Source organism: Bos indicus x Bos taurus, chromosome 28 (assembly GCF_003369695.1).
Source record: "Bos indicus x Bos taurus breed Angus x Brahman F1 hybrid chromosome 28, Bos_hybrid_MaternalHap_v2.0, whole genome shotgun sequence".
Lineage (NCBI taxonomy): Eukaryota > Metazoa > Chordata > Mammalia > Artiodactyla > Bovidae > Bos > Bos indicus x Bos taurus.
This window is the reverse complement of record NC_040103.1, coordinates 10,516,830-10,533,790: the sequence shown is the minus strand read 5'-3', so window position 1 is coordinate 10,533,790 and position 16,961 is coordinate 10,516,830. Positions and strand designations below refer to the sequence as shown.

Genomic DNA, 16,961 nt, shown 5'->3' with positions numbered 1-16,961 from the left:
GGGGAAGATCATAAATCCTTTAAATGTGTTCCTATGCTTTACTAAAAAAAAAAGGTACTATATTTGACTGTGGAATTTAGAGGATAATGTGTCATTTATAGACATTTAATTCAAGGTAGGAAATACATAAGCAGAAAAAGACAACATGAATGATTTTTCTAAGGGGAAAAAAAGTTACCTTGGAATAAAAGGAGGGGAGAAAAACCACCCAGTCCAAGTTACATTGGGGTGAAAGAAAAAACGAGGGGGTCAATATGGTGCTGTGGTGGCATGTGAGGGGTTGGTTTCCAGCCCTGTGGGTTTGGATTCCCAACACTTTGCAGCTGAGCACTTCAGTTGAGTTACTTGACTTATTATGGCTCAGTTTCTTCAAAGATGAAGAACAATACTCTGCTCATGGGGCACATGGAACAGACATCATTTTTAGAGAAATATTTTCTATAATCCATGGCTTAGAGCTTTATATAATTTCCATGTGATAGACCCAAAGATGTTCAATGGCTCGCCCACTGTTAGTTGTAAAGGATGTTAGTGGCAGGGCTGGAAATCAGACCCAGGAAAGTGCTCTTTCCATTATGTTATTTGAAAGGAGTTCAAAGAAATCTGTATTCATCTCTTCCCCAACCCTCCACTACTCTTTGTTTTTCCCTCTACAGATTTCCAATGAAGAAACACTGAAAGGAAAAGTTCTATTTGGCTTTTCTAGGGAACACTTGAGGAGAAGGCAATGGCACCCCACTCCAGTACTCTTGCCTAGAGAATCCCATGGATGGAGGAGCCTGGTAGGCTGCAGTCCATGGGGTCACTAAGATTGGACATGACTGAGCGACTTCACTTCACTTTTCACTTTTGTGCATTGGAGAAGGAAATGGCAACCCACTCCAGTATTCTTGCCTGGAGAATCCCAGGGATGGGGGAGCCTGGTGGGCTGCCGTCTATGGGGTCACACAGAGTCGGACACAACTGAAGCGACTTAGCAGCAGCAGCAGCAGGAAACACTTGACAGTCTTACCCTATCTGTAATGTCAGCTTCAACAATAAGTAGGTCAGATTCTAGATCTTCTTGACATTCAGTGAGCTTACCTTGTATTATGGCCAAGAGAATGACAATTACAAAAAAGAAGAAGGTGATGTCAAAGATGATTCGATATATCTCATACTCATCACCAGCTGGATCTTCGATTTCATCACCGATACCCCCTCCAGCACGTACTCCAACATACATGTGGAACATATAGCACTGGAAAAGAAAGGAATGGCATCACCACCTGGAGGATCATTGCCCATTTTTCTACTCAACACACCTAAGGTTCTCTCTAGCTCCTAATCTTCACACTGGAAATGATGAGAATCTTTGCCTTCTACATCATCTCTTTTTGCCTCAATATTTGTAATTGTGATGCAAACACTTGACTTTGCTGTCTTTTAAACAAAACTCTGTACTGCATACTCTGCTTAGCATCTGCTGACACACTTTGCAGGAAATGCATCTGGCATTAAGATCATACTAGGGGGCACAAAACTATATTTAATTGCAGTGTTCAATTTTTTTTGAGCATAACAGACAAAGGAATGGGGAAGTAAAAGTCCAACGTATAGCTGAATAGAATGTTAGAAATAAAACAAGGAAAAAAATCAGACTTATCATCCCCTCATCTATCATATGTGAAACATAATGCAAAAAGGTTTTTAATTTTTAGAATAAAGAAAAATGAGAGAGGCAGGGAAGAAACAGCATCTCATCATTAACACTGAAATTTTAAAGTAACCAACAATATGTACTGCTGCAAATGTCACTGCCGAAAAAAGGGTGTAGCAAAATGCTTTGGGGCAGGGTTTCTCAGGCTCATCACTATTAACATTTCAGACCAGATAATTCTTGGTTGTGGGGTTCCCCCCCCTATATTTCTGGTCATTTCTTCTCAGCCCCGTCGGCCACTTCTTCCTCATCTCCCTATCTCTTCATAAATTAATCCTCAGGATTGGGTTCTCTGACTTCTTTTTTTTTTTCTTTTAGGACATTCCCTTAGGAAACTTTTCTAGTTTCATACTTAAGCATCATCTGTGGTAATTATAAAATATTTCTGTTTACACCTCAGGTCTCTTTCCTGAATCCCAGACTTGTATCTCCAACTTATTTTTCATTTGATGTTTTATGATCTCATTTCATTATAATTAGTCCCATTATAAGAAGAATTACTTGGGTTGCTTCTTTGTCATCTTGCATCTTGCATGAGTGCTCAGTCGTGTCCAATTCTTTGTGACCCCAGGGACTGTAGCCTACCAGGCTCCTCTGTCCATGGGATTTCCCAGGAAAGGATACTGGAGTGGGTTGCCATTTGCTTCTCCAGGGCATCTTCCTGAGCCAGGGATCAAACCCACGTTTCTTGCATTTCTTGCACTGGCAGGCAGATTCTTTATCACTGGCACCCTGGGGAGCCCTCTATCATCAGTGCCTAAATAATGTTCAGCACATGATAGGCCCTTAAAACTCACTCGGGATGACTGAAGAGTGAAAAATTATGACTAGTCAGTTGTTTCCTGGAGAACAGCTCAGATACACCTCAAATTCTCAAGTAGTTTTACAGAGCACCAAATTCAAGCAAAGAATACAAGATAACACCAAAATGCTCATACAGATAGCCTGATGAGACCAGTGGTGTCTAAACTTAATTCCACATCCACATCTCCCAGAGGTTTAAACATTCTGAATTCCTAGTATCACCTACTGAATTAGTCTCTGGAAGTAAGATTTGAAGACACTTTAAAAAAGCCTCTGGGGAGATGCTCCAAGAGGCTCCTCAGTGTGGGTGAGTGAATATGCCCTGGATGTGAGAAACAGGCCCAGGCCATCTTGGCTGTGTGTTCAGATGTACATGTATTTCTTCTAAGTTGATTAAAGTTGTTTTGGAACTATCAAGTACCTCAAAGAAATGTACTGCACTGAATAACTGTCAATCATGCAGAAAAAAGAAAGAACTGTTTTTGGTGCAGTGAAGGAAAGGCTTGCAAAAAAAAAATTGTTTTCCAAATTCCGAGTGTCCTTTCAGTTGTTCATTTTGGTTAAACTGTCAAGAGATCTCCTATTGTTGTTCAGTTGCTCAGTTGTGTCCGACTCTTTGCGACCCCATGGACTGCAGCACACCAGGCTTCCCTGTTGTTCACCAACTCCTGGAGCTTGCTCAAACTCAGAACTCAAGTCTATATTGATGGAAGACCACACACAATTTGCATTCTTGATGGTAGTGGTCCTGTATATAATGAATAGATAACTGAAAACCTGGATCACCCAGAGAGAGAAGAAGGAAGCTTCTTCAATGATTTTTGAAATCTACATGACAAATTTTAACCTCCTTTGAAAAGGATGTTCAATGCCTTTTTGGAATAAGGCAGTATTTTCCACAGTCAAGCTGCTGCCTGGCCAAATCCACCAACAGGGATGTTATTAAAGAATGTCTTCATTGGACTGTAGGTTTTAGAACACAAAGTAACTGACTCCTTTAGAGTTTAGGTTTAGAACACAAGAGCACTGATATGGTTGTCAAGACAAGGAACTGTAATTAAGGTTGGGGGAGAACAAGATGGCAGAGGAGTAGGTAGACATGGAGTACATCTCTCTCCACAGATACATCAGGAATACACCTTCGGACACAGAAGTGCATGCAGAACACCAGCTGAGAGCAGAGGAGGAATACCTGACCAGTGGAAAAGAATATATACAGCCACGCAAAACTCAGTAGGATGAAGGAACTAGGGGGAAAAACAGGAGTGTTAGTAGGATTGGACCTGCCCTTGGCGGGTGGAGGAACTGAAGCAGGGGGTCCAATCCCCACATCAGGGCAATTGTCTGAGTCAGAGGAGAAACATTTAAGGTTGAGAGTGAAACAGCTAATCTGTGGCAGCCTAAATGGAATGAAACTCACACAGTCCTTGCTGCAGCCATACATACCCCGGACAGGAACACTGGTCCCCTGGAAGGCACAGTGGCTGGGAGGTGGAGTTTAGGGATTGTGGAGCAATCCCAGTGGTAGGGCTGCTGTTGACCACGAAGAGATGGATTGAGGGGATGTGAGGGAGGAGATCAGGGTAGGAAATGCTGGTGGAGGAAAGCCAGGCAGCCATGGAAGCAAGGGGATACTGCTGAGTCATGCATAGGGGGTGGAACCGTCACCATAGCTTCTCTCCCCACAGGCTAGCACCAGCAGCTGAACAATAGAGAGGTTGGCCCATCAATCGCCTGATGCACTGAACTACAGAGCAGGACTCCACCCAGGGTGCCCCTTTAAGTTCCTGACGCTCCGTTCTACAGAGCAGGACCCCAGCCAGGGGGGCCCCCCCTCTATATGCCAATGCGCCGAACAACAGAGAAGGACCCCAGGCAAGGGAGCCCTCGAAGCAGCTGAATGGGCAGAGCTACAGAGAGACTGGTCAAAGAGGCCTTCTGATTGCCAGCTACAAGAGGCTCAAAAAAGACTGATAGGGCCATAACTCCTGCAGGGGAGGCAGTCCATGTCCCTGCACACTTGGTGCCCCCAGGGTCCCCACAAGCCACGCTCAACTCTCACTGGGGCAGAGCTGCCACAGGCAAAAATGTCTTGCATCTAAGCCTGCAGGGTCACTTTGGTCATGTCTGACTCTTTGCGACCCTGTAGACTGTGGCCTGCCAGGCTTCTCTGTCAGGGAGGGGGGTTCTCCAGGCAAGAATACTGGAGCATATTGGCCAATACTGGTTGCCATACCCTTCTAGAGCACTATATTTCCTGCTGCCCTAGCTTCCAATCCCCCTGAGTACCTGGTGCTGCCAGAACCTGTGTGACCCAAGCAGCTGCACCATCTCTACATCTGGCCCCCACAGGGGCAAACACATGTCCTCCAGGGCAGCCTCAGGAGCAAAGCCCAGTGGATGACTCACATGTAGAGGTAAAAATAAAACCACAATTGAAACCAAGGGGCAGTGTGGTTAAGGAAGAAGATCCAAAACTTTCCCACCAGCTGTACAAGCTGCAGAATAAATCCACAAGATCAACTAGGCAGACTCTGTGTCCAAGGAATATATAAAAGGCCATTGAGAGCTCCCACAAAAGAAAACACACTAGTTCTGATAGCTGTGGACATTGGAAGCAAGAACACACAGGAGCAGGACAAGATTAGAATCTGAGCTGCCCCCACAGCAGGTCCAGAGACCAGCACAGTGTGGGATGGCGTCCTAGGGAGGTGAGGTGGACTGTGACTCCCAGTGAGGGAAAGGTCTCTGACAGCAGTGACTCAAGAAAAACATTTATTATTCTAATTTTTTTACTTGTTCTGTGGATTTTTTTGGATTTTTTTTTCATTTCTTATTTTCCTTTTTTCCCCTTTATGTTGTAGTTGTCAATTTTATTGGCACTAAGAAATCCAATTAAGCTTTTTGAGCTTTTTTTTTTCTCAGTCATATTTTTCATTTTTGTTATAAACCTCTGCCTCTATGTTGGGCTTTTGCAGTTCTATGAAATTTTCCTTTTTTTTTTTTTTAAGTTTTTAAACCTATTATTATTTTTTTCTACATTTATTCTTTGTTTGCTTTTCCTACTATTCTTTTCCCCTTGCAGTTCATCTTTAACATATATAAATCTTCTTTATCTACCTCTATTTAACTTTACATATCTATTCTTTCTTTCTTTTCTTTCTCTCCTTTCCTGTCAACATATTTGTTAGGTTTATTTTCATTGCTTTATACCCCAGTTGGCACCTAGCTTTAGTTTTGTTTTCCAGTTTGTGCTTTGGTTAGTTTTGTTATGGTAGATACAATTTTTGGTTTCCTTTGTTTGCTGGGTCAATCTATTGTACTTTATTTTTGTTGGACTGTTTTGATTTTATTTACGAGTGTGTGTGTGTGTGTGTGTGTGTGTGTGTGTGTGTGTATGTGTGTATTGTCACACATTTTATTGTTGTTATAAACCTCTGCCTATGTGTTGGGATTTTGCAGTTCTGTGGAGTTTTCCTTTTTTTTTTTTCCTTTTTCTTTCTTCTGGCTTTTTTTTTTCTTTTCTTTTTTAGTCACTTTAAATTTTAATTTTTTTAAACCTATTAAATTTCTTCTACATTTATTCCTTTGTTTGCCTTTCCTGCTCTTCTTTTTCCCTTGCATTTAATCTTTTATGCATATAAATCTTCATCTACTTCTATTTAACTCTGCATATCTATTCTTTCTTTCCTGTCCTCTCCACATATTTGCTAGTTCTCTTTTTATTGCTTTATTTCCCACTTAGCACCATGCTTTAGTTTTGTTTTCCAGTTTGTGCTTTCGTTCTTAACTGGTAAACATAATTTTTTATTTCCTTTGTTTGCTGGGTCAATCTACTGTACTTTATTTTTGTTGGACTATTTTGACTTTGCTCATGGGTGTATATATATATGTGTGTGTGTGTATTCCATTATTTTAATTATTTGCCTGATTTTATAACTGCCATTTGTCTGGGGTTCATCTTTGGTTTCTCGAATTGGATATTTGTTTTAATCTCACTAAATGCCATAACAAACCACTTGTGCAACCTTCTTCCTGACCAGAGATCAAGCACTGAGCATTTGCAGTTGGAGTACTGAATCCAAGACCCTAGACTGCCAGGGAACTAACACTAGGGAGCATCAAATAGTGAGAACTCACACAAAGGAAACCACGTGAATACAAGACCCAGCATCACCCAACCACCAGTAGCACCCTGTGCAGGACGCCTCATCTAAACAACAAACAAAACAAAAATACAAACCCAATCATCAGAACACAGGATTACCACCTTACTCAGCCTTGCCCATCAGAGGAAAAACAAACAAATAAACAAAAAATCACCACAAATCTACCCTATATGAAGCTTACACAAACCACTGTATCAACCTTAGGAGGGCAGAAACCAAAAGAAAGAAAGAATTTAACCTTCTTCAAGGAAACAATTCAACTTTCCTTGAAGTCTGGAAAAGGAGACCTCAAACAAAATAAGTTAAAAAAAAAAAATGAAAAGGCAGAGAAATACTACACAAATGAAGGAACAAACTAGAAACACAGAAGTCCAAATAAATGAAGAGGAAATAGGCAAACTACCTGAAAAAGAATTCAGAATAACGATAGTAAAGATGATCAAAAACCTTGAAAACAAAATGGAGAAATGGAAGACGTAATCAACAAAGATCTAGAAGACCTAGAAGAATAAACATAAAGAGAAAAACAACACAATTACTGAAATTAAAAATACTCTAGAAAGGATAAATAGCAGAATATCTGAAGCAGAAGAATGAATCAGTTAGCTGGAAGATAACATGATGGAAATAACTTTTGAAGAGCAGAATAAAGTAAAAAGAATGAAAAGAACTGAGGACAGTCTCAGAGACCTCTGCTGCTGCTGCTAAGTAGCTTCAGTCATGTCTGACTCTGTGTGACCCCAAAGACGGCAGTCTGCCAGGCTCCCCCATCCCTGGGATTCTCCAGGCAAGAACACTGGAGTGGGTTTCCATTTCCTTCTCCAATGCATGAAACTGAAAAGTTAAAGTGAAGTCACTCAGTCGTGTCTGACTCTTTGCGACCCCATGGACTGTAGCCCATCAGGCTCCTCTGTCCATGGGATTTTCCAGGCAAGAGTACTGGAGTGGGTTGCCATTACCTTCTCCCAGAGACCTCTGGGACCATATCAAATGTACCAACATTAGAATTATAGGGGTCCCAGAAGAAGAAGAGAAAAAGAAAGGGTATGAGAAAATTTTTGAAGAGATTATAGTTGAAAATTTCCCCAACATGGAAAAGGAAATAGTCAAATCAAGTCCAAGAGGCGCAAAGAGTCCCATACAGGATAAACCCAAGGAGAAACACACCAAGACACATACTAATCAAACTACTACTACTACTACTAAGTCGCTTCAGTCGTGTCGGACTCTGTGCAACCCAATGGACTGCGGCCCACCAGGCTTCTCTGTCCATGGGATTCTCCAGGTGAGAACACTGGAGTGGGTTGCCATTTCCTTCTCCAAATATGCTATCTAGGTTGGTCACAACTAATCAAACTAACAAATACTAAACACAAAGAAAGAATATTAAAAGCAGCAAGGGAGAAGCAACAAGTAACATACAAGGGAAACCCCATATGCTTAACAGCTGATCTTTCAGCAGAAACTCTGCAGGCCAGAAGGGAATGGCAGGATATATTTAAAGTATTGAAAGGGAAAAGTCTACAGCCAAGATTACTGTCCCCAGCAAGGATCTCATTCAAAACTGATGCAGAAAATAAAAAGCTTTTCAGACAAGCAAAAGTTAAGAGAATTCAGTACCGCCAAACCAGCTTTACAACAAATGTTAAAGGGACTTATATAGTCAAGAAACACAAGAGAAGAAAAAAGATCTACAAAATCAACCCCAAACAATTAAGAAAATGGCAATAGGAAAAAGTATATGAATAATTACTTTAAATGTAAATGGACTATATGCTCCAACCAAAAGACACAGACTGGCTGAATGGATACAAAAACAAGGCCCATATATATGCTGTTTACAAGAAACCCACTTCAGACCTAAACACACATATAGACAAAAAGAGGATGGAAAAACATATTCCCTGCAAATGGGAAGCAAAAGAAAGCTGGAGTAGCAATCCTCATATCAGACAAAATAGACCTTAAAATAAAGAAGATTACAAGAGACAAGGAAGGACACTACAAAATGATCAAGGGATCAATCCAAGAGGAAGATGTAACAATTGTAAATATCTATGCACCTCAATACATAATAGGAGCACCTCAATACATAAGACAAACATTAACAGACATAATAGGAGAAACTGACAGTAACACAATAATAGTAGGAGACATTAACACCCCACTCACACCAGTGGACAGATCATCAAAACAAAATTAATTAGGAAACACAAGTCTTAAATGATACATTAGATGAGATGGATCTCATTGATATCTTCAGTTCCATCCAATGCAGAATACACCTTCTTCTCAAGTGCACATGGAACATTCTCCAGGATAGACCACATCTTGGGTCACAGATCAAACCTCAGTAAATTTAAGAAAACTGAAATACTATCAAGCATATTCTCCAACCACAATGCTATGAGACTTGATATCAATTATAAGAAAAAAACTGTAAGAAACACAAGCATATAGAGATTAAGCAATGCATTTCTAAATAACCAAGAGGTTACCGAAGAAATCAAACGGAAAATCAAAAAGTTTCTAGAAACAAATGACAATGAAAACATGACAACTCAAAACCTATGGGATGCAGCAAAAGCAGTTTTAAGAGGGAAGTTTATAGCAATACAATCCTACCTCAAGAAACAAGAAAAACGTTGAATGGACAAAATAACTTTACACCTAAAACAACTGGAAAAAGAAGAAGGAAAAAAAAAACCCTGAAAGTTAGTAGAAGGAAAGAAATCATAAAGATCTGAGCAGACATAAATGAAAAAGAAATGAAAGAAACAATAGTAAAGATTAATAAAACTAAAAGCTTATTTTTTGAGAAGATAAAATTGACAAACCTTTAGCCAGACTCATCAAGAAAAAAAGAAAGAAGAATCAAATCAACAAAGTTAGAAATGAAAAAGGAGAGGTTATAACAGACAATGCAGAAATACAAAGGATTATAAGAGACTATGATGAACAACTATATGACAATAAAATGGATAACCTGGAAGAAATGGACAGATTCTCAGAAAAGTTCAATCTTCTAAGACTGAACCAGGAAGAAATAGAAATTATGAACAACCCAATTACAAGCACTGAAATTGAAGATGTGCTCAAATATCTCCTAAAAAACAAAAGCCCAGGACCAGATAGCTTCACAGGAGAATTCTATCAAACTTTCAGAGAAGAGCTAATGACTATCCTTCTAAAACTCTTTCAAAAATTGAAGAGTACAGAACACTTCCAAACTCATTCTATGAGGCCACCATCACCCTGATACCAAAACCAGACAAAGACAACACACACAAAAAGAAAACTACAGGCCAATATCACTGATGAACGCAGATGTAAAAATTCTCAACAAAATTTTAGCAAACAGAATTCAGCAACACATCAAAAATCTCATACACCATGTTCAAATTTGGTTTATTCCAGGGATGCAAGGATTCTTCAATATACACAAATCAGTCAATGTGATAAAGCATATTAACAAATTGAAAGATAAAAACCATATGATAATCTCAATAGATGCCAAAAAAGCCTTTGACAAAATTCAGGACCCATTTATAACTAAAACTCTTCAAAAAATGGGCATAGAAGGGACCTACCTCAACATAGTAACATATGATAAGCCTACAGCAAACATTATTCTCAATGGTGAAAAACTGAAAGCATTGCCCCTAAGATTAGAACAAGACAAGGGTGTCCACTTTCACCACTGCTATACAACGGTTTGGAAATCCTAGCTACAGTAATTAGAAGATAAAGAAATAAAAGTAATCCAGATCAGAAAAGAAGTAAAGCTCTCACTATTTGCAGATGACATAATACTGTACATAGAAAACCCTAAAGATAGTATCAGAAAATTACTAGAGCTAATCAGTGAATTTAGCAAAGTTGCAGGATACAAAATCAATACACAGAAATCACTTACATTTCTATATACTAACAATGAAAAATCAGAAGGAAAAATTAAGGAATCAACCCCATTCACCATTGCAACAAAAAGAATTAAATATTTATGAATAAATTTACCTAAGACAAAAGAACTGTATACAGAAAATTATAAGACATTGTTGAAAGAAATCAAAGATGACATAAACAGATGGAGAGATATTCCATGTTCCTGGGTAGGAAGAATCAATATTGTGAAAATGACTATACTACCAAATGCAGTCTACAGATTCAGTGCAATCTCTTTCAGATTACCAATGGCATTTTTCACTGAACTAGAACAAAATATTTCACAATTCATATGGAAACACAAAAGACCCTGAACAGCCAAAGCCATCCTGAGAAAGAAGAATGGAGCTGGAGGAATCTTCCTTCCTGACTTCAGATTATACTAAAAAGCTACAGTCATCAAGACAGTATGGTACTGGCATAAAAACAGAAATATAGACCAGTGGAACAAGATAGAAAGCCCAGAAATAAACCCGTACACCTATGGGTACCTTATTTTTGACAAAGGAGGCAAGAATAAAAAATGGGGCAAAGATAGCCTGTTCAATAAATGGGGCTGGGCAAACTGGACAGCTACATGTAAAACAATGAAATTAGAACAATTCCTTACACCATACACAAAGATAAACTCAAAATGGATTAAAGACCTAAATGGAAGAGCAGAAACTATAAAACTCTTAGAGGAAAACATAGGCAGAACACTTGATGACATAAATCAAAGGGAGATCCTCTTTGACCCACCTCTTAGAGTAATGGAAATAAAAAGAAAAGTAAACAAGTGGGAAATGATTAAACTTAAAAGCTTTTGCACAGCAAAGGAAACTCGAAGCAAGGTGAAAAGACAGCCCTCAAAATGGGAGAAAATAATAACAAACGAAACAACCGACAAAGAATTAATTTTCAAAATATACAAGCAGCTCATACAACTCAATACCAGAAAAGCAAACAACCCAATCAAAAAGTGGGGAAAAGACCTAAACAGACATTTCTCCAAAGAAGACATACAGATGGTTAACAAACAGATGAAAAAATGCTCAACACTGCTCATTATTAGAGAAATACAAATCAAAACTACAATGAGATATCACCTTACACCAGTCAGAATGACCATCATTAAAAAGTCTACAAACAATAAATGCTGGAGAGGGTGTGGAGAAAAGGGAACACTCTTGCACTGTTGGTGGGAATGTAAACTGATTCAGCCCCTATGGAAGATGGTATGGAGACTCCTTTAAAAACTAGGGATAAAACCACCATATGACCCAGCAATCCCACTCCTAGGCATATACCCTGAGGAAACCAAAATTGAAAGAGACACATGTATCCCATTGTTCATTGCAACACTATTTACAAAAGCTGGAACATGGAAGCAACCTAGATGTCCATCAACCAATGAATGGATAAAGAAGTTGTGGTACATATACACAATGGAATATTACTCAGCCATAAAAAGGAATGCATTTGGATCAGTTCTAATGAGGTGGATGAACCTAGAACCTATTATACAGAGTCGGAAAGAAAAAGATAAATATTGTGTTATAATGTGTATATACAGAATCTAGAAAAATGGTACTGAAGAATTTATTTACAGGGCAGCAGTGGAGAAACAGACATAGAGAATAGACTTACGGACATGGGGAGAGGGGAGGAGAGGGTGAGATGTATGCAAAGAGTAACATGGAAACTTAAATTACCATATGTAAAATAGATAGCCAACAGGAATTTTCTGTATGGCTCATGAAACTCAGACAGGGGTCTGTATCAACCTAGAGGGGTGGAGTGGGGAGGGAGATGGGAGGAAGGTTGAAAAGGGAGGAGATATATGTATACCTATGGCTGAATCATGTTGAGGTTTGACAGAAAACAGCAAAATTCTGTAAAGCAATTATCCTTCAATAAAAAATAAATTAAAAAAAACCTTTGGATACTACATTAATTTCTTATAACTATTTGTCTAAAACAGTGCTTGAAACTGTTAACAGTGGATATGTGGGAAGAGAAAGTTTTATTTTCCTAATATACTCTTACATACTATTGGAATTATTTTTACCATATGAATTTCTTGCTTTTATTAAGAAAAACTGGGGGCTATATGTTTTTCTCCAAATCTATCTTCACATGTGCTTAACTGTGGCCACATGGAACACAATTACTATTGCAGCTGCTCACTATTTAATGAACCAGCACAGTCCATCCATTACTGGCTTTTCCATCCTTAGCTTTGTTTGCAATCTGTCCCTCCCCCTTGCCTGGGCCTCAGTTTGGACAATCTACCTGCCTATCGTCTGGCACTTCTCTGTGTCCGATTCTGGCCCTTTAACTCCTCACACTAACACCTATTGTGAGTCAACAGTGGATCAACTGCAGTTCCCCATTCAGGTCCTAGAATCACAGCTCTCCAAGGCCTGCCTGTTTGACATGTATGTGACTAAGATCATCCAGCTAATTCCTGCTGATAAAGACTTTGGATTACAATTTGGCTCCCCAAATAGAGTTTTTCTATGGGAAAAAGACTATCAGCTTATTATTTGAACTCTTAATGAGTGGAATGTGAATACTCTGACTCATATGTCTGACTCAGGAGTCTGGTTAATATGAGTCTGTCTTCAGGCGAATGATCCACTTTTACTTTCAAATATTAAAGTTGAAAACAAGACCATGGGATGAGGCTAAATTACTGAGGTAAATATCTTCTTTTTAGATTTCTCTTCAGCCACCTAGCCTCTCCAGCAGTATCCTTATCTCACTGCTCACCTTCATTCTATAATAGCACTAAGAATTTTAAGGAGGGGATTCTACCATATTTCATTAAAATAAAATATGGCCATTCTGTGAAAAGACAGGTAGCGTTTTGTGGATGTGATCTATTAGACTCAATAAGATACCAAAGTTCTTAATAGGAAAACAAGTAAAATGCACAATTCACCAATGGAATTTTGATACAGATTTTCCCAGCATTCTCCTTCATTATCGGAAGTTACCACCAGAAATATCAGAGAGATGGCTGCTGTGGTAGAATAGAAGGAAATGTGGTGATCACCCACTCACATGGGGTGAAAGGCTTTCAGCTTTCAGATTATTATTCTGCTCCTGAAAAGGGAAATTCTTTCATCTACCTTCCTTTTCAGAGAATCAGCTCAACCCGATAATAGGAGCCAGAGGGGCAATGCTGGGCAGCAAAAAGATTTACTACTTCAGAAAATCTGAGTAATGAGGAAGGAAGATCCCTGGTGCTACACAGACCAGGCCAGGGCAATTGTTAATTCTCAGGATTTAATGTTCAGTGACTTTCCCCCTTGATCTGCCTCCTAAACTGATACATTCTGGGGTTAATCATTGTTTATGTTGCCTTGTTGTTTAGGGTTGCAGAGTCAGACAGGACTGAAGTGACTGAGCAGGTCCACACACACGCACGCAAGATCCTTATAAGATCTTTATCTTAGAAAAAGAAAAAAAGCAGGGCTAGGGACGAGTAACAGACACAGGGAGAGAAAAAGAGAGACTGCCTCTAGAGAAAAATTATTCCTTGAGAAGATAAGGTAAAATAAGTAATTTAGAACAATTACCTAAGCAGGTTACTTCCCTAGGAGTAGACTTTTTATCTCAACCACCTAGAAAGCTTTTTCCAAAATACATGGGTCTTTATATCTTCCTACAGTTTCTGACTCAAGGGATCTGGGGTTGGTCTTGAAGATCTATGGATTTACAAAGATTTTTCCTGGTGACTCCTCTAGTCATTTGAGGCTGAAAACCACTCTTTTTGTGATGAATGCCCTCATATATGACATGTCAGTCTCCCTAGCTACAATCTGCTTTTTGCTCTGAACTTTTAAAACTTTAGATTACTTTTCACTTTCTCCTCCTACATTCATGGCAAAGAGGTTCAAATTCTATCAGGTTACTCCTGGTTTAATTAGATTCTCTGGCTCAAAACACCATGATCCTAAATAAATAAATAAATAAGTAAAGAAAGAAGGAGAGAAATTTAAGTATGAATCATCACTAAGTCTGCAAAACTGCAGCCGCAGTGCCACCTGCTGTACGTTATGAAACGCTGACGGGTGAGTTAAATCCTTGGGAATCCTTGAGACCCAAAGAAGGGACCTGAAACAACAAAAGAGATGAAAACTCAGGGTGACAGCAATAAAACAGGACGTGAGTGAGGAAAACCTATTGCAGGTGAGCATACGAGATTTCACCTGTTGAAAAAGAAATGCGAAGGAGACTGGCATAAAGAAAGGATTCTCTAGGGGAATTACAATAATTAAATCCAACCACTTCCTACTCCGTAATTTTGTCTTGCTAGATATTTGGTTTTACTAAGCCTCCACTTTTAATAAACTCTACAGCTGTTGGCTTCTTCAAAATCTACCTGCACAAGCATTTCTAAGAGGCAAATTAAAAGGGGTTTTCAGATCTAAAGAGTTTCCCTCATAGCTCAGCTAGTAAAGAATCCACCTGTAACGCAGGAGACCCTGGTGTGATTCCTGGGTTGGAAAGATCCCCTAGCAAAGGGAATGGCCCTGGAGAAAGGAAGGGCAACTCACTCCAATATTCTTGCCTGGAGAAGTCCATGGACAACTGAGCCTGGCAGGTTACAATCCATGGGGTTGCAAACAGTCAGACACAACTGAGCGACTTTCACTTTTTAGATCTAAAACTGAAAGGTTACTCTAGATAATGTGGCCTCTGACACCACAGTTATTAAGACCAATCAGCTGGATTTGAATGTGTGCGAAACTACTCAGACTCTTGTCTGGTTCAACTGATTGACAGCAGTAGGTAGTTACAAGACAGGTAGGAACTGAGGTATGGTTTGTATCTTGGAACTGAGTTTTCTTCTGTAAGAAAGAAACACCTAAGATGAAAACTATGATGCCTCCAACCTCGCCTCAGTCCAAGGCAAGGTACATTTACTCTTCTGTATAGAGACAGAAATACCTACAACAGAGTTGGTCAGAGGTAGTCTATATGGACAGAGATTGTTCAAAATGAACAAAATCCTGGCTGTAGCTCAGTTCCAAGCCCACAGTTGAAAAGATCAACAAGCCTATTTCCTCATCTGCAGGTGAGGCAAACTCCTCTACCTTCTTTATACCTATGTCATGTCATTGGGTAAAATCAGTCAGATAAAGGCAGTGGTCTTCCTAACCCACCTCTTGTTCAAATAATGCATGGATTCTTCTCATAATAAGTCCATTGACAAAATTTACAAAAGCAATGGAAATTCATTCTGAGAGCAAAATTCAAAATGTAGTCATCTAAGGATACCATTAGCACAACTTAATTAGGGTCAAATATGACCCATGATGTGACAAGGAGGGTCCAGGATATTTGGCAGCAGGGGTGGGAGGTGGTCTTGCTGTGGTGGGAGAGGGGAATCTAAGTCATATATTGTTCCCACTCTGTGACAGGCCACTGCATATCCCCGTCTGAAACCATTCCTCCTTTCCATCAATCTTGAGGGGTTCACTGAGCATCACACCCGCTGGGACTGAATGACTCCAGAAAAACTTTATGACCCGAGGCTTGTGAATTTTGAGATTTAGAACCATTGTGGTGTTTCTCTTGGAATATTAATGAATCTCCCCTGGGTCAGTGTAGGCACAAATGCCTGCCCTTGATACTTATTCTCTGTGTCTTTTTGCCTCCATCAGTCCTCCGCTCCCCTGCCTGCCTCTGGCCAGCCGCTACCCCAAGTCTTCAGGGTCATGGGATACAGACAATGTGGTTTTAAAGGCAGCCCACAGAAGAGGAGTTGAAGGATGTCTAAAGTACTTTCCTCCCTGGGCCTGGAATGGCAGGGTAGGGATGTGGAGAAGCAGAAAGGAGGTGTTAGCAACTCTGGTGAAGGTTATTACTAGTGACCAGGCAGTCTGCCAGCGTATAAGTTTTCTCTCTCCTTTATCTGTGTCCCTAATTCCTTTAAGAACCCTTGTTAACAGTTTCTTATGTATCCTTCCAGAAAAATCATATACATAGTCCGACATATCTAATATATACATTTTTGTGAGTGTGTGATGTTGTATGTTAGGATTCTATCACAATACTGTTCAGGATCTTGCTTTTTTTCCCCACTTAAGTATAATTTGTATGTCTTTGCATATTAGCATATTCAAACTTATCTATTATTTGAAAAAGCTACATACTTTTCCATTATATGGATCTACCATGTTTAATTAGGACCCTATAGATTATAATTTATATTATTTTCAATTTGTGATAGCAACTAATATCCTTGAATATACAGACATATTTATGAATGAATTTAGATCAGTTAATAGCAGTGGGACACGAGTATAAGTCAAAGATTAATGCACTTAAAAATCTGATAGTCATTATAA

At 39.4% G+C, this 16,961-nt stretch overlaps 1 protein-coding gene across 1 annotated transcript in view; it reads right to left on the bottom strand.

Annotated features, from left to right (window-relative positions):
- Window positions 1-16,961, bottom strand: part of RYR2 (ryanodine receptor 2) — an 830,352-nt gene that overhangs the window by 16,410 nt on the left and 796,981 nt on the right. Inside the window, exon 102 of the mRNA XM_027531123.1 lies at window positions 1,084-1,240. Coding sequence (XP_027386924.1) covers window positions 1,084-1,240 — 157 coding nt within the window. The remainder of the gene's footprint in view (window positions 1-1,083; window positions 1,241-16,961) is intronic.